We start from the raw sequence: 26,224 nt of genomic DNA, 5'->3' as shown, positions 1-26,224 counted from the left end.
ATGCTCAATTGTAAATGGACAGCACTTATATAGCGCTTTACAATGGCCTCTCATTCACCCATCACACACACCATTGGCGGAAGCTGTCATGCAAAGTGCTAGCCTGCTCATCGGGAGCAATTCGGGTTTCAGTGTCTTTGACCAAGGACACTTCAGTCCATAGTGCAGTACATGTGAACAGGTGGAGCGTGGATTCGAACCACCGACCCTGCGTTCATTGGATGACCCGCTCTACCTCCTGAGCCACAGCCGCCCCACCCCTTAAAAGTAACATTTAGTTGATACCTTGTGTCATAAACAAAATCATTTATCGCAAAATAATTTCCAAAAACAGTGTTTTGTTATAGCAGCAGGCAAACATTAAATTGCCATGGGCTGCAACTGTATCAAACTGGCACAAGAGAATATTATTCACAGAGGCCTAAGCTGTCAAGCGTTCCAAATTACATTCCCCATCTTTTCATACTGTCATTCTTTCAATATAGGCCAGGGAATATCAATAAAAGAGTGTTTTCAGGCTGTGAAGAACAACTTTTTATTGCAACACTTACACAGGTAGGCTAAGCTTTGTGTGTTTTGTTGAGACACAGTCAACCCAGCAGTGGGAAGTTATATAATATGAAGCTCCAGGGTGTATGGTGAGGTTGGAGAGGACAGAGCACACACATGCACACACACACACATACATATACACACACACACACACACACACACACACACACACACACACACACACACACACACACACACACACATACACACACACACACACACACACACACACACACACACACACACACACACACACACACACACACCATGTCATTTTCATGCCTTTGGGATTTTTCTGGCAGGAGTCAAAACGTATTTTGTATTCCAAGCGCACTCCAGTAGTAATTTCCCTACCTCCCAACCCCGCCAGAGGCTACCATTCAGTTTGTTTACACCTTTCAGCAAATACACAAGTTCCATCAGTTTAACAGTATATGATGTCAACATTGCCAGGAGGTTGTTGATTTGGATTTGTTATAATCACACTGAGGCAGCAGGGGTTTTCATTGAGAAAGTGTTCCTCTTTCCTCCCTCGAACATCAGTCTGTGATTGAGGCCTAATTTGATATCTGTTCTTTGCAGTCTGGTTGGCTACCACTGGAGCATGTATTATTATAGGATATACAGTATGTTGGTTCTGAGACAGGTAAATAACAACAAAGCAATGTGCTCATCACAAACAAACACAGCTCCACATTTGCTCTGCAGCCACCACTCTGCCCATTAAATCAGAGGAGGGCTTAAACCCCAAAGCCACATCCAGAGAGGTTATTTACGTGTGAAGTCAGTGCAGCCTGTTGTTGTGTTGCTGTAAATGGAACTAAGAGACAGACAGTGAGAGGGAGAGAGAGAGAGAGAGAGAGAGAGGGAGAGAGAGAGTCTATACTACAGTTCACCCTGATTACTGCTCTGTCTCATGACATGCTAGACGTCTATTCTTTACTGAGAACTCTCTCTCTCACACAGACACACACATACACAACACACACACACACACACACACACTTTGCCCTCTCTCTCTCTCTCTCTCTCTCTCTCAGCCCATGAGGACCTGGCGAGTCATTGGAACTGTATTAAGTATACTGTTGCCATGGCGTCTGATGCCAGCCACATGCTAGAGGCAGCTTTGGAGCAAATGGATGACATCATCGCTGGTAAGAGCCTGCTTGGGCTACTACTACTAACTCCTCCAAGACTTAGGACCGGTTCGGTATGGATTATTTGTGGCTTTGATCTGACCTTGTCAGTACATAGATCAAAGTTGCACTGAGGAAAAAGTCAGGTAAGCAGATTGTTTCTGCTTGAGGGTCAATCAAATGATGATGTCATGGTCTTTGTGATTGGAGTAAGAAAGCCTTGGCTCGATGATGCTGCTTCCCTGAAACAATCTGAGCAGGTTTTGATTAAATGGTAGCTGACTTTCTGGATGTCTCCACGTTGTCCTGTCACAGCGTCACTTTCCCATAGCTCAGTCTTTTACTTCTCCGTTGTGTCTTCATTTCTGTCCGTCCCCCTCGCCCTGTTCCAGTTCGCAGGGGGCTGACACATTTTAGGCACCGCTGTTTATCACAACCGAGACAGTTTTTCAGGTGACACGTCGGGTCGGGCGCTCTGTAAGGGTGAAAGACAACACACTCTGTAAGGGTGAAAGACAACACTATAAATAGAGTTAGTTGGTGTTGTGCTAATGACCCTCAGCTCATTGCTCTGTAGCTGAGTAAACGCTGTGATTTCGACCGCCTTCACATGGATCAGTGTATCAACATGCTGCCTTTAAGTATAGAGGCTGATGTGAGACAGGTAGACAAAACAGTGTTTAAGTAGTGAGTAAGTAAATACCTCTCTAAGTACTGACACTGTGTACTAGCAGAAGAGTGGTAGCAGTAGAAGAGTGCCCTCCAGTGGCCATATAAGATATTGCTCATCATGGCATTTGGTATGACAATTGACAATCGATATTGATAAGATTTAAACTACACATTAAACCCTCAGTAAAAGTCTCTTCTTTAAAACAGGGTCCAAGGCGGCTGCTGAAGGAAGGGCCCTTCTGGATTTTGGCCCCCAGTGTCACCCAGCCCCAGCACCAGTCCCTGGCCAGGCCCAGGACCTCTCCACCACCCTGTCCCCAGACTTCAGGGTCCTCCAGCTTATGGAGGAGCTCCGGGCAGCCCTGGAGGGCCAGGTGTGTCTGCAGGACCAGGACACTCTCAGGGGGAAGGTCCCCATCGACACAGCCCACAGTCTGCTAGACTGACTGGAGACAGGAGAGGTGAGGAGGATGCTATAGCTACCCTCAACTCAGGAGGGGCACGTACACATCCAAGCTTGCATGCATTCACACTTAAAGGACAATGCTCGTTTTTGACAACCTGGACCTTATTTACGACATATTATAAGACGTTTGACTCACCGAGATCACTTTGGTGTAGTTCGGAGGCCTGTAGAAGAAATGTAAAATCCAGCGCGAGCCAGTATATCCATGTAATGGCGGTGATCGGGGCAACGAGAATGCAGCTTCTAAAAATCTATTTTCTGCCGCGAAACGGTTGTTTTCATCAATCTGTCTGGATGAATCGCTAGTTGTGCTTACATAGAGCATAACTGTTGTGGTTTTCACATGCCATGATCTTTAGAAACGTCTTTCGAAACGAAATAGCTTCCTCACTTTCTCCAGCACTAATGCGCACAGCGCGCAATCGTTGCTCCAGCACGCTGTGCGCATGCGTGCTGGAGCAAGTGAGGAAGCTATTTCGTGTCTAACGACGTTTCTAAATATCATATTACAGAGGCATGGGAAATACCACAACAGGCCTATGCTCTCTATGTAAGCACAACTAGCGATACATCCAGACAGATTGATGAAAACAACCGTTTCGCGGCAGAAAATAGATTTTTAGAAGCTGCATTCTCGTTGCCCCGATCACCGCCATTACATGGATATACTGGCTCGCGCTGGATTTTATATTTCTTCTACAGGCCTCCGAACTACACCAAAGTGATCTCGGTGAGTCAAACGTCTTATAATATGTCGTAAATAAGGTCCAGGTTGTCAAAAACGAGCATTGTCCTTTAAGAGCCTCACGAACAAATAGAAATACAAAAAGGATATAATAACTTAACTTTGTCAGACTTCAGTATGTTGCGCTGGTCGGATGACTCTTATTTAGGTAGCTCTGTCATGTTGCACAGAGCAGAGATGGAGTATGGTTAGGTCGTATGTTTGTGACCGTGACAGTTTTAGTCATGCCGTTAGATGGGGAGTCTGTGAGGTCGCGTCGGACTTCAGAGCAGCACTGCTTCTGCGATTGACATTGAGGCACGCAGAGAGAGGCTTGCGTTTGTAAGATGTAAGATTCATTGCTTGAGATTGCACTAATACAACAACAATACAACAACAATAACGTCACTCCAAGCAAGAACTAAAGCGAATGCAACACAATGGTCAGAAGTTATCATACTACAGACAGACATTATCATACTACACCGAATCCTTTCATTTAGCTGCAAATGGTCGGACATGTAAGAAAGCTTGTGAGTCGACAGTATGATATGCGTGAGGCGTAGGCGATGGCCAACGGGCGGTTATTCTCCATGCTAATGACGACAGTAATCGACTCCAAACTGCTCAAAACAAGGCTAGCTAGATTCTGTAGGCCAGGAGGAATCCAATGATGTCCATCTCTTTGTGATGTCCACCGACCTTTTTGGTCGACTTACTGGCCGCTACATCAACGACCAATTTCATTCAACAGCTGGACATGATGACGACATGCACCACGTGTGGGGGACGACAGGTTCACTGTGCACTTTGACTTTAGGCTCTTGGATTTGATTGGTTATGATGGAATCTCTCTCTCTCTCACACACACACACACACACACACACACACACACACACTCACACACACACACACACACACACACACACACACACACACACACACACACAATCACACACACAGAATCACACACATATATATATATAGAAGGTTATTGGGTGTTGTAGCCACCCTGCAGATATTCTGATGCTACTAAACTGTATGTACAGTAGGCATATAGCTTCTGAGGTGAGATTGTGTGGGCGGACTGCTCCGAGGCATTTAGGGTTGTGTGTGTGTGTGTGTGTGTGTGCGTGTGTTGTGTGTGTGTGTTAAGAGAGAGAGAGAGAGATTATAGGGGTACAGAGTGGGTGTTGTGTGCAGAGTCTAGGTCTGGATTGGGGGCCCCTCTTCTCCTGTGCTCACGGGCTCTGATCTGCCACAAGGCAGCACAGCTAATGAGATCCAGACGATCACCTAACCCCTCCTCCACTCCCCCTGTCCCACCCTCCTCCACCTCTTTCTCTACCCTTATTCACTTCTTCTTCCTGCAGTCTCTCCCTCTCTCCCCTCTTCATCTCTGTTCGTTTTTCTCCTCAAGTCATCCCGATTATGCTGCTCAGTCGCCCCCCCCTTCCTTTCCTGCTTTTAGCACATCTGTGACAAGCATGTGCTGCACAATGTTTTCTCTTTACTGTGCCCCTTCTGAAAGCCCCCGAAAGAGAAGGCTCAGAGGCACTTAAGACAGAGAAAGAGAGAGAGAGAGAGCCAAGTGTTCAAACGTGTGTCTATTTCTGTGTGTAGTTGGAGAGGGAGGGAACGATAGATTGAAAAGGAGGAAGAGAGAGAAAGAGAGAGAGCGAGAATGAAAGAGGGGAGGAGAAGAAAGACAAGGAGAGCAGCCAGCTGGAATGGTTAGCGTTGTTCGTCTGCAGTCCGATATAAGATACTTTTTTTTTTCTCAGCCTGCCCCGGCGCCTGACCACACAGAAGCACACGCTCAGGGAGAGAGCAAGAGAGTGAGAGAGAGAGAGAGAGAGAGAGTGAGAGAGAGAGAGAGAGAGAGGGTGGGAGGGGTGGAAGAAGGTGGGAAGGTAAGAGAAGAAGAGCATGATTCAGACAGATCGAGAGCAGCAATACCGACTTCTCTCAGAGGTACTGCTTGGTTCCAGGGCTCTGTCTCTCACTTCATCTCGCTCTCTCGCTCTCTCCCCACTGTGTGGTGGCTCATTGCACTACCAGGGTAAGATACTCTCTGATTTGAGAGAGAGAGGGAGCAGTAAGAGCTACAATGGGCCAACAGAATGGAGTATGATATAGATTTTTATAAACACTTTCCGTGGCTGAGGAAGGTAAGTAGCATGATTGCCCTCTCGTGGCTTCTTAAGACGCCTTCGTACAATTTGACTGTACTTTAGCGCTTAAAGAGCTCGTCATAGTTGCTCTGTACAGACAGAGGCAGAGACAGATCGTTTTTGTGGATGAGTGTGGAGATGTTTTGGGCTGCAAGAGGAGACTCACCTGTGATGTGGAGAGGTGTGTGGCGGCCCCTTCTCCTGACTTGTCATTTAGTTACCTTCACAGAACAATGCTTGTAATAACAACTGTTCATCTGGAACACACATCTGTGCTATTCAGTCAAAGAGGGTCATTTTCTCTGTTTTCTATCTGTTGAGGGTGCATGTTTGGAGTGTGTATGTTTGGACTGTAAGCTCAACAGAACTATGGTCACAGTGTGAATCATGCAGACTCACCAGACAGGAATTTTGACTTAAAAAACAGTTTATATTGAATAAGCTTGAAGATTGATGAGGCTCATTTGCTCTCAGTTCTAATCCAGTGATCACTGGTCTGCTTTTTTCCCTATGAATATCAATGATCTGAATCAATGATTAATGATTCAGTATATTTATCCTACAATGGGAAACAGACACCCCGATTTGGAGTGGAGTGTGTGCTCCGGGCTTAAAGTGTTTCAACGCTCCCGGTGGCCTGTCAGCGATTAGAGGCGCGGAACATGTGTCCGGGGTGAGGTGGCTGATGGGATGCGTGACAGGAGCGCTCTGCGTGAGCGGGAGAGGACAGGTCGTGCTCAGGTCGTGCTCAGGTCAGCGTTAAGAACACCAGAGAAAGTAGATAAATGGATCAGCATGTGTTCGTTCGACCACCGTTCCTCCCACTGGAACAGAGAGAAAGAGAGAGATAGACAGAGAGAGAGATAGAGAGGAAGGGGGGTGAGAGAGAGAGAGAGAGATAGAGAGAGATAGAGAGGAAGGGGGGTGAGAGAGAGAGAGAGAGAGAGAGAGAAAGGGGATGAGAGAGAGAGAGAGAGAGAGAGAGAGAGAGAGAGAGAGAGAGAGAGAGAGAGAGAGAGAGAAATAAAGTGATTGGACCAGATTGGTATTGTTGCCAGGCATGGTGAAGATCTTATTCCCCCATCTTGTTGCCATTATGGGATGCTTTTAGCTGGGTCCTGCCTGGCCCTTATCTGGCCCTCATCTGGACCTCATCATTCCGCTCGGAGCTGGACAGACGCTGAGACGGGTCTGTTTGTGAAAGCTTCCCTCTCCATACAGAGGCAGAACAGCACCGACTGGATCATCAGAGCTTTGTTCACAGTTTATTAGACCACATTATTTAATCAAACTAATAAATATCTATGGAAAAATAATGCACAGTCCAGTCTCGCCATCTTTCACAGTTTGGGTTTGAAACCGCGTACTGTGAGTTGTTGAACTTGGAGTGGTTGGATCAGTACAATGCCCTTTGAGGTTCTGTTAAAGACTTAATGGTATGTCACAATTACGGCGAACCACTTGAGCAGGCTGGCGAAGTCCCTTGGAGGCAGCACCACAGAAAGTTTCCGTGATTGTGGTCTAAAGCCAGGATCTCTCAGAAATGTGGTCGCATTTGGTTCTTTTTTTCCTCCTGAAAATGAACTGTGATCTATGAGAAAAAAAGAAGAAGAAAAGTAAAATGCTCTTTATTATACAAACTAGCCCCAAGCTACTGTCTTACAGCCCAGGTTGTGTAAGGCTGTAGGCTAGCTAATATCTGATATTCAGAACTCTGATATGTTGTGAAAAATATGTCAGTTGGATTAGGGGCATGTAAACCTCTTAGAGAATTACTCCAATGTCATTTCAGCTGCACTAACACAATAGGTTATGTGAAACCAGAGCTTTGCTTTGGTGTGTGTGCGTGTGTGTGTGTGTGTCTTCTGCGCCCTCACTGGACATATATCAGGCTTCAGCTGAGGATCAGTTGACCAACTGGGCAGTTCGTCTGTGTTCACAGTTGCTCTGACCATAGCCCCATAACCTGAGCAGTGACTGTCCACTCCTCTCCAGGTTAACCTGCGGTCGCCCGCCAACGAGACCTACCAGGAGCGGCTGTCTCGCTTGGAGGAGGATAAAGAGTCACTCGTCCTACAGGTATAGATAAGCTTGTGTTATGGATTTACTGTATATATCCTCATGGGTTTGGCTTATTTATAAGTATATTTTTAGATAACAGAGCATACTATTATCGGTGTGTCTGTTGGGATGTCATACACATAAATGAACAGAATGAGAACTGAGCCTGGAGTAATGGTTATACCTATGCTATATCTGACCAGCCATTCAAGCTGAGTCACCTGTGTAGAATATGAGCCTCCGCTAATAAAGGGAGAGACACATGACACTTCAATGGCCCCCTGATGCCCTTTTCCGATCCTAAACAGCGGCTGTATCACATAGCAGTGCTAAAGGCAGGGCGGGGAGCAGGGGCGCAGTAGAGGGCGGCTTGTTCGCTCGGGGTTTGGCTGTTGTTTTGTTTGGCCGGACAAGTGAAGAAACGCCGATACTGGCTTGGTTTCGGATAATGTTGCTCGGGTCCGCTTCGGTTCCCTGTGCGTGCTGTGAGTGCGTGCGTCCCGTGAGTGTGTGTGTGTGTGTGTTTGTGCGCGCCTGTGTGTGTGTGCTACTGTATATGTTCAGGGTTGCTGACTAAGGGCCTTTCCCCCTGTGTCATGTCAAGTTCTGGCCTGTTGGCTGTACCACCTCTAAGCATGTGCGTGTGAGATGATTGTGTCCTGTTTGTTTGTAGTACAGGTGTCACGCCACCCCTAACACATTCCTTTACTCAACCTCACCAGGTTGAGACTGGTCGAGCTGTGCCTCTCTGCTGTGATTGGCTGTTACCGGTAACTAATCAGTCTTCCACGGCTTTCCATTTCACCCGTGTCGAGCACACTTGGTCTGGCCAGCGGGACTGGCCAGCCTCTGAAGGACAAAGGATCATTCATTCAACCACAGGAGAGGGAAATATTTGGACTGTATAATCTGGCACTGTAAATGGTATATCAACAGAGGGGCAGGTATTTCGTCTAAAGCGTGGAAGAGAAACGGAATTGTATGGTGGTGGTGGTCGTGGTGTGTGTGTGCGCGTGTGTGTGTGTGTGTGTGTACGTGTGTGTGCGAGTGTGTGTGTGTGTGTGTGTGTGTGTGTGTTGGTGGAGGGGGGTTAGTGATTAGAACATTTTTCGGGCCCTGGGGGGTAAGGAATGGAGGGGAGGTGGGAGAGAGAGAGAGAGAGAGAGAGAGAGAGAGAGAGAGAGAGAGAGAGAGAGAGAGAGAGAGTGTGGGGGAGCATGTGTGGGAGTATGAGAGGGGGTGGTGGTGGAGGGGGGTGGTTGGGGGGTGAAGGGATGTCAAGGCTACAGCTAGACTAATGAAGAGAACCGTCTCTCACGAGATAGACAATATCGCTTTTAAAGTTTTAATGGGCAAACCAAACGGATGTGTTTCGGCCTTAAACCATGATCAGCATCAGGATGCTGCTGATGGCTTAAGGCTGAAATGCTTTTGTTTGCCCATTAAACTTTAAAAAAGACTATACTGTCTATCTCGTGAGTACCAGTTCTTTTCTTTATGCTCTGTACCTCCCTACCGGGCACCCGTGACTGCTCATAGAAAACAGGAGTTGTGTGCCCTCTCACACTTTACTACAGCTATAGACTGCCTGTAGAGCTGTATCTCTAACTGTCTCTCTTTTGCCTTTCTCCCTCCATCTCTCTCTCTCGTTTCTTTCTCTCTCTCTCTCTCTGTCTCTCTCTCTCTCTCTCTCTCTCCTCTCACACACACACACACACACACACACACACACACACACACAGGTGAGTGTGCTGGCGGACCAGGTGGAAGCTCAGGGCGTGAAGATCAATGATCTGGAGAGCTCTCTGGAGGAACACCAACACAAACTCAACTCTACTGAGGAGATGCTGCAGCAGGTAGACCTACACAACATCTCAACTGACATCACGTCCACTGAGCAACAGGACAAAGACGCTGTCTCAGACCCTCATGAGAAAACGCATATATGTTTATGTATGACCTGAATGGGGCTTTTAGTGTCTTTATTTCAAGACCATATGTTTTTTAGAGATAATACAGTGCAAAGTCTAGAGTCTGGTGTTTTGACTGTAAAGAACTTCCAAGGGGAAGTTCTCATCAAAGACTCCCGCTCAGGAAATTCACAGGAGGAATTTCCCCCAGAATTCCAGCATGCCTTGCCATAGATCACCGTGACAACCCAAATATTTGGAGGGTTCGGTTGCCTTCCAGGAGTGTGGTTTTGAGCGCCCGTCTTGTCCGGTCACGGTTCTGCTCTGATCTGGGCCAGCCTGCACACTCTGTCTGTCTGTCTGGGCAGGTGAGCACGGGACCATGCCATTAAACTGCCCAGACAGACAGACAGACGGACACACCCACGGTCTCTCAGAGAGCAAGGGAGGGAGGGGAAAATGAGAGAGAGAGAGAGAGAAGGAAGGGGGTAGCGTTAGGGGGAGGAGGGAGGGAGCCAGAGTGAAAGAGGGAGTGTGTGCTGGCCCATTAGTAGGGGAGGTGTGTGTGTGTGTCCACGTCTCTCAGTCCTATGAGTTAAGAGTTCAGAAGGGGAGGACGCTCTGTGAAGGACATTGACTAGACGGCAGCTATGAGAGCTGCAGGACATCCAGGGCCTCCAGACTTTGCGCGTGACAGCATGTGAGGCTGACACGGACCTCTTCACCCAGACTGGACACTGAGGTAGGAACAATCAGAAAAAAATGGCAGAAAAAAAAAGACTTAACTTCATATAGTGATTATGAGGAAGAAAGTCCAACTACTTCAGACGACGTTTATGTATACATACAGAATGCATCCAACAGTTTGAAGGCTTGTAGTTTGTGACTATTGAAGAGACTTTATAACTAACTCCCCGTACAGAGTTGTCCGTGCCAAAGGGCAGGCCTGCTTTCATGGAGACGTGGTCATTATGAGGCCTGAGCCGCAAATCTCTTCCTAGTGACACAGCTCTAATATTTTCCATGTGCGCTTTCCCAGAAAACCAGAAGCTTTTCTTTTAAGAGAGTTCCATTTTTAAATACCCAATGTAGCTGGACTGTCTCGATGCCTCAGCTTGATGACTTGCTAGTCCAAGCTAAGTGGTTTTACACCTGCCTGAATTCAACCCAATTAGTAAATGGACACTTGCGTTTGTGTTGCTTGGCTGACTCGGAGCTTGCAACCGGCTTCTGATGAAGAGGGCACATGGGTAGTGGGACCGGGAGCGCCCTTCAGCACCCTGTTTGACTGATGGCAACTCAGCTTCAAATGAAAAATGTCTCCGTTGATCCTCTTGGTCTTGCGTAGGTCTCTTTCTCCTCTCTCTCTCTCTCTCTCTCTCTCTCTCTGTCTCCCCTTCCATCCCTCCTTTGCCATGTGTGTCAGGCTGTGGGAGAGGCAGTATAAATAGTGTTCATACAGTCGCCTGTGTATATTTAGCTGCCTGAGCAGCATCTGAAACCAGAGGGTTTGTCTGAACGGACTCGGAGGGGAACTGCTCCAACGGTAGCGAGAAGGTAGCCAGTTTTAACTTTTACCTGAGTGAGTGAGTGTGTGTGTGTGTGTGTGTGTGAGAGAGAGAGAGAGAGAGAAAGAGAGAGAGAGAGAGAGAGAGAGAGAAAGAGAGAGAGAGAGAGAGAGAGAGAGAGAGAGAGAGAGAGAGAGAGAGTGTATCTGTGTATCTCATGTTGCCTCTGTGTGTATTGTTCCTCTGTCTGTCCGGTGTGAACAGGAGCTCCTGAACAGGAAGTCCCTGGAGACCCAGAAGCTGGACCTGATGGGGGAGGTGTCCTACCTGAAGCTGAAGCTGGTGGACATGGAGGAGAAGCAGACGAACGGAGCAGAGAGACAGCACAAAGCCGAGGTATGGACACTGACACCAGAATTGGACTTCACGTGTATATATATACAGTAGCATTCCATTTCTGGGGCTACTGTATATAGCGAGTAATGCTAGTCATAATAAAATAATGATTATTTTGATTTGAAGTAACAGAGAACAGAGCCGCGGTACAGAAGAGTTCTCTGCGAGAATTCGGCGGTGTGTTAGTTGAGATTTGGCGAGGGAGGGTAACCAGTGTGTGAACAGGGTGATACAGGTTGCGCCGGCTGGCTGGTTAACGAGAGCGACAGTGATGACGCCTCTCTGTCAATAGTGTGCCGTGGTGTGACACGAGACGTTTGTCCATCTCGCTCACCCTGAGGTCCTTCGACAGCAACGGCTCTGATGTCTGTTTAGGAGCGGGCCGACGCTACGCAGACAGGGGTGTGTTTTCGTCCCCGGGCTGACTGGTCAAGGGTAGATTTATTTAGCGCTGGGTCCCGTGTGATATTTTGGTGTTGTTGCTCAGATGACGGATTGTGATATCAGTGTTTAAGTAAAGCGAGCCGTGTCGGGAGGGGGGTGGTGGGGGGGGCGAAGGGGGGGATGGTTGCATGCCGGACGCTCGTGTTCGACCCACGGAGTCAGCTTCCTCCTTTACGAGAAACCATAAACGCGCGCCGGGGAGGACGGGCGAGAGGCGGGAACGTCCTCTCTGGCCTCTCTGCCCCCCCTCCTCCGCCTTCAAAATGGCCGCCGCTGCGTGTGCCAACCGGGAGTTCTAGCTTTCGTCGTGTCTCCCCTTCAGCCTCAACCTGTGTCTGGTACTTGCTCAAGGCCAGTGATGTCACACTTCCCGCCACCCGTGTGAACAGGATACATGACCAGCGTGAAGGGACGGCCCCTGGCTGAACTACTACGAACAGCGCTGGTGTAGCGTATGTTGTTACTGTCAAAACACCTCTTGTCAAAAGAGCGCTTGTGCCCTTGAGCACATAATGTGCCGTACCTCGTAGGGCGGGCGGGCGCCGCCGGCGAGATGGATGACTGGGTAAACGGGAGGGTGTGAAGGAAGTGGTCCGCAGTTTCGGTCTGAAGCCTTGTCGTTGTTTCATGACTGGGTCCTTTGTGAGAGCCTGATGGGGAGAGAAGGGTCGAGGTGTGGGATGAGAAACCCCCCCCCCCCGATGATCACCTGCCGGCAGCTCGCTAGCTCTCTTTGTAGACAGGAAATGATGTCGTCCTATGTTTCGTGTGCAGCGCATGCCTGAGGGAGGAGTAACATCGAGTAACGTCAGTGTCAGGAGCAGGGATTGGTAGGTGTGTTGGTAGGTGTGTTGTGTTGTCAGAGCAGAGTGTGTCAACAGCACAGCCTCTTTCCGCTTACACAGACAGGCACACACACACAGACCGACAGCTGCCTGGACTCCACTCAATAGGAGAGAGCGACAGAAATCTGCTCTGAACATTCCTCCGGCATGCCACGTGTTGCGTCTCAACACAAACACACAAATACACGCACACACACGCACACGAACGCACGCATACACACACGCACACACACATAAAACACATGCACGCACACATACACACAAACGCACGCGCGCGAGCACACACACACACAACACATTTGAATTCTTTATTTAGGTCCGCATTTTCAAAATACACAGTGCATGGGCCCAAATATAATTCCATTGCTGTCATGTTGTTTGGTCGTTGAAATGTGTAACATTTCATAGTTACAAGCAAGCTTCTAGGATATACACCATATACTTACATGCACACACAGTACATACACGCACATACATATATCTTGGTGGTATGATATACATGATAATGGTGTACAGTAAGCAAACAGAAAATATGGAATACATACAATTGCGTTTGACTAACACTAGGGGAGTTATAGGTACGGACACATACACACACACACACACACACACACACATACATACACACACACACACAGATACACATACAGACACTCACTCACTCACTCACTCACTCACTCACTCACTCACTCACTCACACACACACACACATGCACACACACACACACACACACGCACGCACGCACGCACACGCACACACACACACACACACACACACACACACACACACACACACACAGGAACACACACACAGGAACACACACACACAGAGGAACACACACACACAAAGACAATTTGACACTCTCACTGTGGAAGCCTCCATGCTGTGCTCACACTAAGCTCATAGTTAAATATAGAGGCGAAGGCATTCTGTCTCATCTATCATCTGTACTGGACATCATGTGAGACTTCCTCTCTGAGCACAGTCCAGGCATACTATGGCTCCACTCCTGTTTATGTGTTTACCTCTCTCTCTCTCTCTCTCTCTCTCTCTCTCTCCACTAGAACACAGCCACATGGCTCTAATGGAAAGCAAACCTATATAATTCCACTGTAACAGTATTATGGTCATAACCTCTTAGTATGCATCTAAACTGCCAGAGTACAGAGAATATGTGGTTGAGTTTAACTTGAGTATAATTAAATAAAAATAATAATAAAAACTTTCACCCACACCTGATGCTCTCAAAGTAGGTCAGAACCCTTCTGAGAGTGCAGTGTGTTTAGACCTGGCCAGATGAGTCATGTGTTTAGGCCAGGCAGAGCTGGTCTTCTCCTTCAGGCCCACTCTCCGACACACAGAGCCAAACCACTGTCATTTATTTAACAACAACGGCAAAGTGACAGAGTTTACAACACTTCTCACTCTAGTTTGCAGCACTTGCTGTAAGGATAAAGTATACAGTAAGGAGAGGTCCACAGGCCCACTCACACACGCATGCACGCACGCACGCACACACGCACGCATGCACACACACACACACACACACACACACACACACACACACACACACACACACACACACACACAAATAAACACAACCTCTTCACTTATTCACTTATTTATTCTTTCTCATCCTATCACTATTCATCTTTTTTCTTTCCTGTCTTTCTTTCTTTCTGTCTGTCTGTCTGTCTGTTCTGTCTGTCTGTCTATCTGTCTGTCTGTCTGTCTGTCTGTTCTGTTCTGTTCTGTTCTGTTCTGTTCTGTTCTGTTCTGTCTGTCTGTCTGTCTGTCTGTCTGTCTGTCTGTCTGTCTGTCTGTCTGTCAGAGTGTAGTGAACCTCATTAGTGAGCTGCAGGAACAGATGTGTAAGTTCCAGCAAGAGATCAATGACAGGATCCAGGAGAAAAAGGCCCTGGAGAGCCGAGCCGACAGCAGCCCACCCAAGCCCTGCCGCACCGGGCCTGAGGCGACCCGGCCCCCGGTCCGGGGGCTCGCCTGTGACGGCAGCCTGGGCGAGGTCCACGTCAACGGGCTGCAGGAGGCTCCGGGAGGGCCGGTTGTGTACTCTGGCCTGGGCCAGGGTGGCTCTGTCGTTGGGGAGCGGTGCCACTGTGGAGACGAGAGCGTAGGCAGAGCGCCCGTCCGCACGACCCCTTGTCCCTATGCACGGTGTGTCCCACATCGGCCGGTCTGAGTCTGCGCTTGGGGTTCCCAGAGGGACACGCCTCTCCACGCCACTAAACTCCCCCCAAAGCCTACGACTGCCTGTCTGTGTGTGCAAACGATCTGCCCGGAACTGCACCGTGCATGTGCTGTGCTGTTGTGTAACCGGATACCGGGTTTGCGGTGTTTTGGTGTGGCGAGAGCAAGAGCAATGCGTTGATGGTTCCGAACGTTGTATACCAGCTAGCGTATCATAGTGTTTTTGAAATGTTTGAAACGGTCGCAGCGTGGGTACTAACCGCCCCTCACAAACGTTCCCAGGTCTTACTTCAGGAGCTGAGGCTGCTCAAAGACAAAGTGGAGATCCTGGAGGACCAGAAGTCTCAGTATGAAAGGAGACTGAAAACGACCAAGGTGAGGGAGCGCTTCTCTCTCTTGGCCAGTCTAGACTGTAGGACATGCACCGGCAGTGTAATTCCATCCATAATGATGCATTACTCCTCCAGCTTTCCTAAAGGCAGTCCAATCCAATCTTGTGCACTGGCCAGTTTAGATGAGTCAGTCCCTCTCACACACGCTCTCATTCGCCAAGTCTATATTTTCTTCACAAGGACGGTTTCCTAATGTAGAAATAGATCTAATGACAGCATAGTCCCCTTTCTCTCTTTTCTTGTTGACCTTGGGCAGATAGCCCAAGGTATTCCTTAACCCCCCGCCCCCACCCCCTCTCTCTCTCTCCCTCTCTCTCTCTTCCCCCCTCGCACACCTCTGTCCACTTCATCTTAGCACCCCTGTGTCCTATCAAAACCGTCACCTCCCACCCCCTCCAATAACCCTGCCCTGGCGCCCTCTCTGAAGTTACGTTTGGCAGGCTCTCATTGGCCGGCCTACTCGCGGTGGGGAGAAAATCAAACCATCAGAAGGCTGTCTTTACTCTACTGACATCTGTTTTCAGCTGGTAGAGCGTCTCTGAACTAATAAAGACTAATAAAGTCTTCAGAAGTATTTCAGGGGCTCGGGCGCTTTGTTGTGGTCGTGTCACTGGGAGTTTCAATGTGTTTTATTAAAATAAAAAATAAAAAAACAGTCTGCTATGGAATCTAATAACATGTTGGTCATGCAAACATCAGCTTTCATGTTCAGATTTCAGCTTTCATGTGTGTCTATTGCAATATGGGTATGTTTATATTGTTTTGTGTATATTTCAAGTGTGTGTGTGTGTATGTGCGTGCATGTGTGTGTGTGTGTGTTTGACTGTGTCCCGTCTGTGTGTGTGACCCAGGCAGAGATCTGTGACCTCCAGCAGCTGCTGCTCTGTAAGAACGCGGAGATCGAGGGTCTGCACACCCAGCTCCTGTCCAGACCCTCCCTGGTCACTGAGAGCTCAGAGAGAGGTAAGACCCCCTGGCCCTGGCCTGTTGTTAACATGATATAACATGTGTGTGTGTGTGTGTGTGTGTGTGTGTGTGTGTGTGTTACGTGTGTGTGTGTGTTTGTGTGTGTATGTGTGTGCACGTGCATGGATGTGTGTGTGTGTGTGTGTGTGTGTGTGCATGTAAGTGTGGTGTCTAATGAGTCTGCGTGTGTTTGTGTGTGTGTGTGTTTTGTTCGTGTGTCTACTGTATGTGTGTGAAAGTATGTGTGAGTGTTTCATTTCCTTTCAAACCTTTATTTATACGTAAAGCGCTGAGGTTTCCCTCATTTACAGTGTTGACGAGTGTGTGTGTGTGTGCGCGCGTGCCAGCATGTGAGTGTAGTGTTTAATGGTCTCTCTGTCTCTCCACCTTGCATTGCTCTCACTCTTAGAGGAGATGTACAGGAGGAGGCTGAACAACAAACGTAAGCCTCAACACTAACTTGACCACATCTAAAAACAAACCTCCTTCATCCTCCTCCTCTTCATCCCCTCTCCTCACTGCTCTTTATCCGCCCCCTTCTGGCTCCCTGGATGTGGCTCCCCTCTGCTCCAAGGGGCAGCTGGGAAAATCACATCTAGGAATTATTTGCAGGTCCTTGTATTCTCTTATTCTCCTTCCCTTCCTCCTCTCCTCCTCCTCTCCTCTGCTCCTCCCCTCCTCATCCTCCTCCTCTCCCTGTCCTCATTGGTCTTTTGAAGCCTAGAGCTGAATTGAGCATGATTCCCCGCCTATACTAATGTGGTGATAAAGAATAAATAGAATCTATCTTTAACCTACAGACCAGGAACTGCAGAGGTTAAGAACAGGGATGGAGTCGCTGCTGGTTGCCAACGATGAAAAAGTAAGTTACTACGGCTGCATAACAGCTGTTCTTTGCCCTTTCTCAGCTGAACACAGCTGTGATGAGTTAGGTGGATAAAACATTCACCAGTCCTCTGTCTTTGGTTTAGTGGGGGGAGGGGGGGGGGTAACGTTGCATGTGTAAAGCTGTGTGTTGGCATGTGCACGGTCTGACCATCATCATTGCGATAATAGCTGGCTGGTCAGGAGCGGAATGGCCAACGGTGTCGTTCATCGTTCATCCGTGGCTCCGCCCCCGGCCATTTATAGCACAGAGGGGCTTTTGTATTCTTGCAGTCTCACATAAGGAGTCTTGGATCTTTGAAGACACGCAGACATGAGCATGGGTGTGCATGCCACGCACGCACACACACATGCTACGCACACACACACACACACACACATGCTATGCACACACACACACACACACACACACACACATTGAGGTCAATCATTTTCAGGCGAAAGCACACTTAAGTGTTCCTGGATCTGCCAAACCTAATTTCGGAGTTCGCTCCATTAGGAAATACGTAGCAGAGTCAGAATAGGCACCACTTCAAAATACATGTACACACACACGCGCGCGCACACACACACACACACACACACACACACACACACACACACACACACACACACACTTCTCTGAGCTCGTTACCGCCATAGCTCATATTTCCAGCTGTGCCCACAGCAATCCCCACCCTACTGAACTCTTTCATGTAAAGTACATACGGACAAAATATGTTTATGTAGCACATTAGTCAGTAATGTAGGAAGGCAGGTTTGCATTACCAACAGCAACTAACCTATAGCCTTTATTACAATGAAACACAGAAACATTTACGTAAAGCGAAACATTAGTGAAATGCTCACTAATGTAGCCATGCAATTCAAAGGAACACCAGAACTAACAAGGTTCCTTCTTTAGCACTGTAACTGTTGATGTGCTGTACTTCACACTGTTCTCATGCTGACCTGTGTGTTACAGGACCGTCGCATCGAGGAGCTGTCACTTCTCTTGAGCCAGTGCAAGCAGTTCAGGGAGGTCTCCACACCCAGGCACGGTAATCACACTCTAATCATACTCTACTGATCATACTCAGATCATATCGTACTCAAATCATCATCTCCCCAAAATGCTTTAGATGATATTTTGCCAAAAGGTCTACTTCCTTACTTGCTTTTGAAGACAGGATACAGTGAAATTGTTGTTCTCCACGATTCCCTAGCCCCACCCATTGTCATCCCGGTGTCCAATCAGAGGACTCCGTCCAGCAGCAGTGAGGAAGAGGAGCAAGGTGTGGTGATGAAGACCCTCTCTGCCAGCAGCTCCCAGTCTGAGAGCATAAAGTCTGAGGTGGGTGAGAGGGTTGGGGCTAGGGCTCTGAAAATCATATTCACACAAAGTAATAATGCTTTCATTTAGACTAGCATGTGCTGTCTCTCTGTCACAACAGCATCTCAAGTCTACTTATATCTGAAGGTCACGTTGTGTTCACTGAATGATGAATGTATGACGCCATGTTTGTCTATGTCTCTCCCCTGTCACAGCTGTCATCCAGTAGCTCCTCCCCACAGCTTCTGTCCTCTCTGTCTGTCCACAAGGACCCAGAGTGCAGGTAAGGAGCAGGGCAGATTGGCCTAATGGGACATCCAAAAGCAAAACGGTAGCATAGCTGCATCCTATAGCATTGCTGTGTGTGCCTTGCTGCTATTGCTTTCGTGGCCAGGGTCCACTTGAAAAGGAGTTGTGACTTTCCCAAGCGGCCGTGGCTCAGGAGGTAGAGCGGGCCGTCCAATGATTGTAGGGTCGGTGGTTCGAATCCCGCCCCCTCCCGCCCAAGTTCAAGTTCACTTTATTTGTTGTCCCCATAGGCCGATTTTGTTTACAGCACACGTAAATCATACATCATCACAGTTAAAAACAGCACAACAGGAAAAGATTGACAATTAGAGTGAATATAATTTACATGACAGGTAACAAACTCAACCATTAACTCCTAAATAAAAGGAATAGAGGCTGGCTAGCAAGAATAAATAAGTGCTGGATGTAGATAGATAGACAGATAGAGAGCTATTCCCTCTTCCTCTCAGCAGCATTCAAAGCCCTGATGGAGACAGGCCCGAAGGCATGTCAAAGTGTCCTTGGGCGAGACAATGAACCCCAAATTGCTCCCAATGAGCAGGCCATCGGTGTGTGAGTGTGTGTGTGAATGGATGAATGAGAGGCCATTGCAAAGTGCTTTGGATAAAAGCGCTATATAAGTGCAGTCCATGTTTACCATTACCATTTAGCCCTCTTTATTGAATTCAATATTCAATATTGAGAGGCAATAGTTGACTCATGCTGGGGAATTTTTTTGTCAGGATGCAACTCCGGCTTTTATCAAGCAGTATGGATGACCTGCAGAAAGGACCATCACAAAAGGTAAACACCTTCTTCAGGTTTCGTATACTGTATGTCCTCGTTGTCTGTCTTTCTATTCTTCTGGAATGCTGTCATTTTATTCAGGACTAATGGACACATTAGTACACATTCCTACACATTTCCTACACATTTCCTTTGACTCCTCGTCAATCTCCCGATCTCTAGCATGTACAGACTCCTGCCGACACCCCTGTAGAGGCAGTGGGTTCACCTGAGGTACTCCTCTCACTAATACTCTTGTTTTCAAATTTAAATGTAAAATAAATTGAATTTCAAACAACTCATTTCATTTATTATGTTATGTTTCTATATGCCAATGTCTTTGAAGTAACTTCTTACTTCTTACAAACAAACCAAAAAAACATGAATATATCCTATGCTAACAGTCATATTGGTGAACACCAGACTGGTGGTTTGGCCCTCAGACATCTCTCATGTTTGTTCACTAGGCCCAGGCTGATGACCGGTGCCAGACATTACCTGTGACGGTGGCCGTCTCCGAGCAGAATGGAGAGAGAGACCCCGGAGAAGCCGCCGAGACCAAAGACGCCAGAGAGACCAGAGAGGGCAGTGACACCCAGAGCCAGAGATCTCCAGAGGGGAGTGAGGATGGAGACTCCAACCAGAGTAAGTCTAGTTAAAACACACTGAACACCGCCTAAAACACACTGAACACCGCCTAAAACACACTGAACACCGCCTAAAACACACTGAACACTGCCTAAAACACACTGAACACCGCCTAAAACACACTGAACACCGCCTAAAACACACTGAACACCGCCTAAAACACACTGAACACTGCCTAAAACACACTGAACGTGGACTTTCATCTGGCCCCTCTTTAATCTCAGACAGCTGAGCCGGTTGATCCCAGAGCAGACCAGACCGAGCGGACCCAAACTGCTTCTCTCTGATCAGGGGCTGGTCTCCACGCCGGTCTCTTTTTGATCAAAGCCAATGAAGGAGGCCTCAGCCAGAGCGCAGGGATATTCCTGTCCCTCACATCGACCACGCCCGCAGACCCACCCCTCTCTGTGATTGACCACAGTCCCACCAGCCCCACCCTGACAGACCACGCTCACCTCAATCCCACCCTAGGTTGTGGAGTAGATCCCTGAGTGTGGCCTCCCGTGACTTACTAGTGCCACACGGTGGTCGTAATGAGGAATCACACACACATATAGATACATCTACTTATGGCCCATTCAGAATAAACAGGGGTTGCCTATTTTTTCATTCTGACAGTCACTGAAATTTTGTCTTCCATCCATCCATCCATCTTCATCCGCTTATCCGGGGTTGGGTCGCGGAGGCAGCAGCTCCAGCAGGGGGCCCCAGACATCCCTTTCCCTAGCAGCATCAACCAGCTCTGCCTGGGGAATCTTTAGCCACTCACAGGCCAGTGCGGAGATGTAGTCCCACCACCTAGTCCTGGGTCTACCCCGCGGCCTCCTTCCAGCCGGACACGCCCTGGACACCTCCCTAGGGAGGCGCCCAGGAGGCATCCTCACTAGATGCCCGAACCACCTCAACTGGCTCCTTTCGACGCAAAGGAGCAGCGGCTCTACTCCGAGTCTCTCCTGGATGACTGAACTTCTCACCCGATCTCTCAGGGAGACCCCAGCCACCCTCCAGAGAAAACACATTTCGGCCGCTTGTATCCGTGATCTCGTTCTTTCGGTCATGACCCATCCTTCATGACCATAGGTTAGGGTGGGGACGAAGACAGACCGGTAGAGCGAGAGCTTTGCCTTTTGGCTCAGCTCTCTTTTCGTCACAACAGTGCGGTAAAGCGACTGCAGAACCGCACCAGCTGCTCCGATTCTCCGGCCAAACTCCCTCTCCATGGTTCCCTCACTCGTGAACAAGACCCCGCAGATACTTGAACCCCTTCACTTGGGGTAGGGAGATTTTATCTTTTGAAAGTTTAATTTGTAGTATAAAAATGTCAATTTGGGGGAAATCTATTTCTCCTAAGATCACCATCAGTAATTAGCACCCAGTTAGCTGCCATCACTTTTGATGTTCCTTCAAAGAAAAATACAAAATAAATAAAAAGATAATGGATGATTAAAGATAACGGAAATTTCCATGAGACATTTATGTCACACGTGCTTTTTCTTTCCACTTGACTTGAAGGGAAGACAGAGACGAACGCGAAGACTGAAGAGACCACGCCCACCCACCCCCCACCGCAGTCGTCAAGGGCGGAGTCTGGCCAGCGCGCCGTGGGCTCCCCAGAGCACCTGAAGACCAATAGGAGCATCAGGAAACTCTGGGGGAAGTGAGTGAGCCGGCGTCTACCTACAGGAGTATACTTACCCTACAGGAGTATACTTACCATACAGGAGTATACTTACCCTACAGGAGTATACTTACCCTACAGGAGTATACTTACCCTACAGGAGTATACTTACAATACAGGAGTATACTTACCCTACAGGAGTATATTTACAGGAGTAGCCACGCTATACTATCTCTATGCTTACAGTATACAGGTACGGTATATGTTGTTGTTTATTCGCTGAATGACTTTTAGAAACCAGGGGCCGGTTGCACAAAACACCTTAAGTTAATATTTCCCTTAAGTTCTGACTTAAGGTTTCCTTAAAATAAAATCTGTTGCACAAACACCCTTAAGTATTCCCCTTATGGTTTCCTTAAGTTGTCCCTCAAGTATTAAAGGTTTTCTACTCATCTCGGTCTAATACTTAAGGAGTCCCTTAAAGTCTGTTAAGGTGTTGCACAAAAGACCTTAGCAAGCAAAATAAGGGAAAAAACGTAAGGGACCTCTAACCCAACCTTAGCTAAGTCACATGGCTGCGTTTATGAACATAAATGATGGAAATCGCATCCCAAGAAGAGTGTTCCAAGACACTCTTAATGAGGAGCGACTTATATTTCATTACAGATTTGATCGACAGTCCATATTTTTCATCACAGCGTCGCAGGACGTTCCAGTGTAGTGTTGTGACAGATAGCCGGTCACGTGCAAGCAAACCAATGGACACCATGGAAACTACAATTTTACTGCTGTAAAATCTCTTTCCTTGTATGAAAATCCTTAACGTTTCTCCTTAGCTAAGGAAACCTTGTAAGGGATTCTGTGCTACACCCTTAAGTAATTCCCTTAACTAAGGGGAAATTAACCCTAAAGGGTCATACTTAAGTGAAAAACTTAAGATGTTTTGTACAACCGGCCCCAGGCCCATAAGTACCGATCTCGCTGTTGAATGGATTCACTCAATTAATTAATGAACAAACCCAATGCTAAGCAGACAGACCCTTCCAGCAGATTGAAACAAGCAAGAGTATCCCCTGACCGCCACCCCTCCCCCTCTCATCCCCTCCCTCATCATCCCCTCCTTCCCTCCCTCCCGCCAGGCTCCGGAGGACACAGTCTGGGGGTCTACAGGGAGAGGACCCGGAGCAAAGCCAGTTTAGGAGAGGGGGGTTTCGTGCCACGGCGGGACCCCGACTCACCCGGACCCCTGAGTCTGCCAGCGCAGCACGGTAAACCTGGGCCAGGGTCTGCAGGGGGAAGGCATGGAGCGCTCCTTCCTGGACCTCTGGGCTTCAGGAGAAGCTGTAGGATGAACCTAAGCCACTGTGATCAGCTATGCCCAGGAGGAGGATGTGGAAAACTCCTTCAGCGCCACAAACTGGAACACATTAGTGTGTCTGGGTGTGATCTGAGACACACAGATCACACACAGGCACACACACACACACACACACACACACACACACACACACACACACACAGGCACACACAAACAAACATACACACATGTGATCAGAGCAGTGTGTGATCTCTATCTTTCTTTCTGTCTCTCTCTCTCTCACTCTGTCTCTTGCTCTCCCTCTCTCTGTCTCTCTCTCTCTCTCAGAGATCTGAACACGCCGTTCAGCCAGTGGAGCAGGGAGCAGGTGTGTGGATGGCTGGAGGACTACGGCCTGGGCCAGTACGTCAACCTGACCAGGCAGTGGGTGGACAACGGACAGACGCTGCTGTCCGCCACGCCACAGGACTTTGAAAAGGTCAGGGAAGGAGACGGGAGGACCGACGCCACGATGTCAGAACAGCCGCAGCGGCAGTGTCCACCTGATTTATAAACGCCATTGTTTACTGGCTTTGCATTAGATTGTCCAAAACTGTTTGTACAAAAACAGTCTGTTTTTGTACAAAGTCAACAGTATTGTTTGACAGACAGTTGTGTGTGTGTGTTTGACCACAGGAGATGGGAATGAAGCACCCGCTGCACAGGAAGAAGCTCCAACTGGCCCTGAAGGCCTTCGGCACCAAGGCGGTGGAGAAGTCCTCTGAGCTGGGCCACATCTGGGTCACCCGTACGTCCCGCTCTCTGAATCACACTGCGCCATTTAGTTTGACCACATTTATCTATTTATTTATCTTTTTATTTATCCAGCCTCGTCAAATAGCCACATATTATTATTTACAATAATGTCCTGTCCCACGTTCAGGGAGCCCTAGCAAAGAGATTGTAAATGCTGACTTCATTTCCAGGCTGGCTGGATGACATTGGTCTCCCGCAGTACAAAGACCAGTTCCACGAGGGCCGAGTGGATGGCAGGATGATCCAGTACCTCACTGTGGTAAGGCCTGAGTAACAGATCCCAGAGCGCCGATAAAAAAAACAACAACAACAAATAAAAACAGTCAGTTCATCTGTCAAGGCTTTGTTCTTGTGACCCCTTGTTTCCTCGACAGAATGACCTTCTGTCCCTCAAGGTGACCAGCCAGCTCCACCACCTCAGCATCAAATGCGCCATCCACGTCCTCCACGCCAACAAGTTCAACCCCCACTGTCTCCGCCGGCGCCCAGGGGAGGAGGTGAGGAGGCGGGGAGGAGGAGGGTGGGGTCGAGGGGAAGAAAGAGCGGGAATGGAAGGCGAGGCGGGAGGTTTATTTAGCGTAGCACCGCTGCCCCGTCATCTCCGGCTCGTCTGTGTGGTTCCTCCCCCCAGAAGCAGCCCTCTCCCTCGGAGGTGGTGCAGTGGTCCAACCACAGGGTGATGGAGTGGCTGCGGGCGGTGGACCTGGCGGAGTACGCCCCCAACCTGCGGGGCAGCGGCGTCCACGGGGGACTCATTGTGAGTGGGGCGCCAGATCGACCTCCTGGTCACCTTCAGACAGGGTTCGCGACCGACGTCTCCGTTCTAGAGCAGAGACAGAAACTGCTCAACTGCTTTGTGCCAGCCTTTTTTTTGTTGTTGAACTTGACTTTCCCTTTTCATTTTTTGTCATTCATTATCCTTGACACTCAGAAAGATGCTTGTCTGTATTGTCACCATTATCATTCTTATTGTTCCCTGGTCACCTGTAGCTGGCTCCTGTTCCTCCAGATAGTGTTAGTACAGTATGTTCTCCTACAGTACCTAAGCTGAACCTAGCTTAGGTACTGTGTTCCCCTTGTATGTTTCCAATGTCTCTCTCTCACACACACACTCTTTGCTCTCTACCCCACTAGATTCTGGAGCCCCGGTTCAGCTCGGAGACCCTGGCCTTGCTGCTGAACATCCCCCCTCAGAAGACCCTCCTCCGCCGCCACCTGGCCACGGCCTTCAGCGCCCTGGTGGGTCACCAGGCCACGCAAGAGAAACGGGAGTACGCCAACGCCACGGGCCACTTCCCCCTCACCACCACCGCCAAAGTCCGGGTACGATCTCCGCCCTGCGACCGCGGGGGGGGGGGGGGGGGGGGTTGGGGGGGGATGCAGTAGCTTCATACTGAGTGGTGTGTTTGTCTGCAATCTGTTTATGTAAATCATATCGGACGTGATCTACAGTGTTTATTTTCCAATGTAAGAAAGGAAAGTGGAATCGAAATCAAGCGTTCTGTCTCTTTGTCGTTCTGTCTTCACAGCCTAAGAAGCTTGGCTTCACCCACTTCAGTCACCTGAGGAAGAGAAGGCCGGACGACTCTGCTGACTACATCTGCCCCATAGACTCTGGAGCGCTGCCCACCGTGAACGGGGTCTCCCCCCGGCCCTACGCAGGCCTCAGGGCTCTCAGCCCCATCCTGGACCGAGAGACAGAGAGGCTGGAGCAGGTGGGGACTAAAAGCTGAAGCTGACCCCCCAGCCAATGACTGCCGAGCTTATGGCTTTTAACTCCGCCCCATACGCCTGTATAACCCCTCACCCTCCTGATCTCTCTCTGAATCGAGGTGCTGCATTGGTGATTCAGAGGAAATCCTAATATGGTGATTTTTTTTTCTTTACCTGGGATGCTCCCAGACAGTGATTCGCTGCACATGCTCATTGGTTGTTAGCCTGATATGCTTACTCCTTGATTCACATGAATATGTTGGCATCACCATTGACCTGACAGTCTAAAGAGACACACTTTAAAGGTTTCTTCTGGAAGACCCTCTCTGCATTCCTCCTGAAATGGGATGATGAACTCCCAGGGTTCCACTATTGCTATTGTACCCTTAGCCAGCTGGATGTAGTT

General features: G+C 48.6%; 1 protein-coding gene across 1 annotated transcript; it reads left to right on the top strand.

Annotated features, from left to right (window-relative positions):
• Positions 1 to 1,642: 1,642 nt before the first annotated feature.
• ppfibp2a (PPFIA binding protein 2a) lies at positions 1,643 to 25,838 on the top strand (the record flags this gene model as incomplete). Its single annotated transcript, XM_084437370.1, has 23 exons — positions 1,643 to 1,706; positions 2,568 to 2,796; positions 5,673 to 5,721; positions 7,720 to 7,803; positions 9,528 to 9,641; positions 11,468 to 11,599; positions 14,721 to 15,020; positions 15,380 to 15,472; positions 16,341 to 16,452; positions 17,256 to 17,317; positions 18,305 to 18,380; positions 18,546 to 18,673; positions 19,910 to 19,960; positions 20,194 to 20,371; positions 21,887 to 22,031; positions 23,132 to 23,260; positions 23,638 to 23,788; positions 23,986 to 24,097; positions 24,276 to 24,364; positions 24,480 to 24,602; positions 24,737 to 24,862; positions 25,240 to 25,428; positions 25,635 to 25,838. 23 exons carry the CDS (start codon positions 1,643 to 1,645, stop codon positions 25,836 to 25,838), a joined length of 2,940 nt encoding a protein of 979 aa, XP_084293496.1.
• Positions 25,839 to 26,224: the final 386 nt, after the last annotated feature.

This window comes from Borostomias antarcticus (assembly GCF_949987555.1).
Source record: "Borostomias antarcticus genome assembly, chromosome: 4".
Lineage (NCBI taxonomy): Eukaryota > Metazoa > Chordata > Actinopteri > Stomiiformes > Stomiidae > Borostomias > Borostomias antarcticus.
This window is presented reverse-complemented; position numbering and strand designations above follow the sequence as displayed.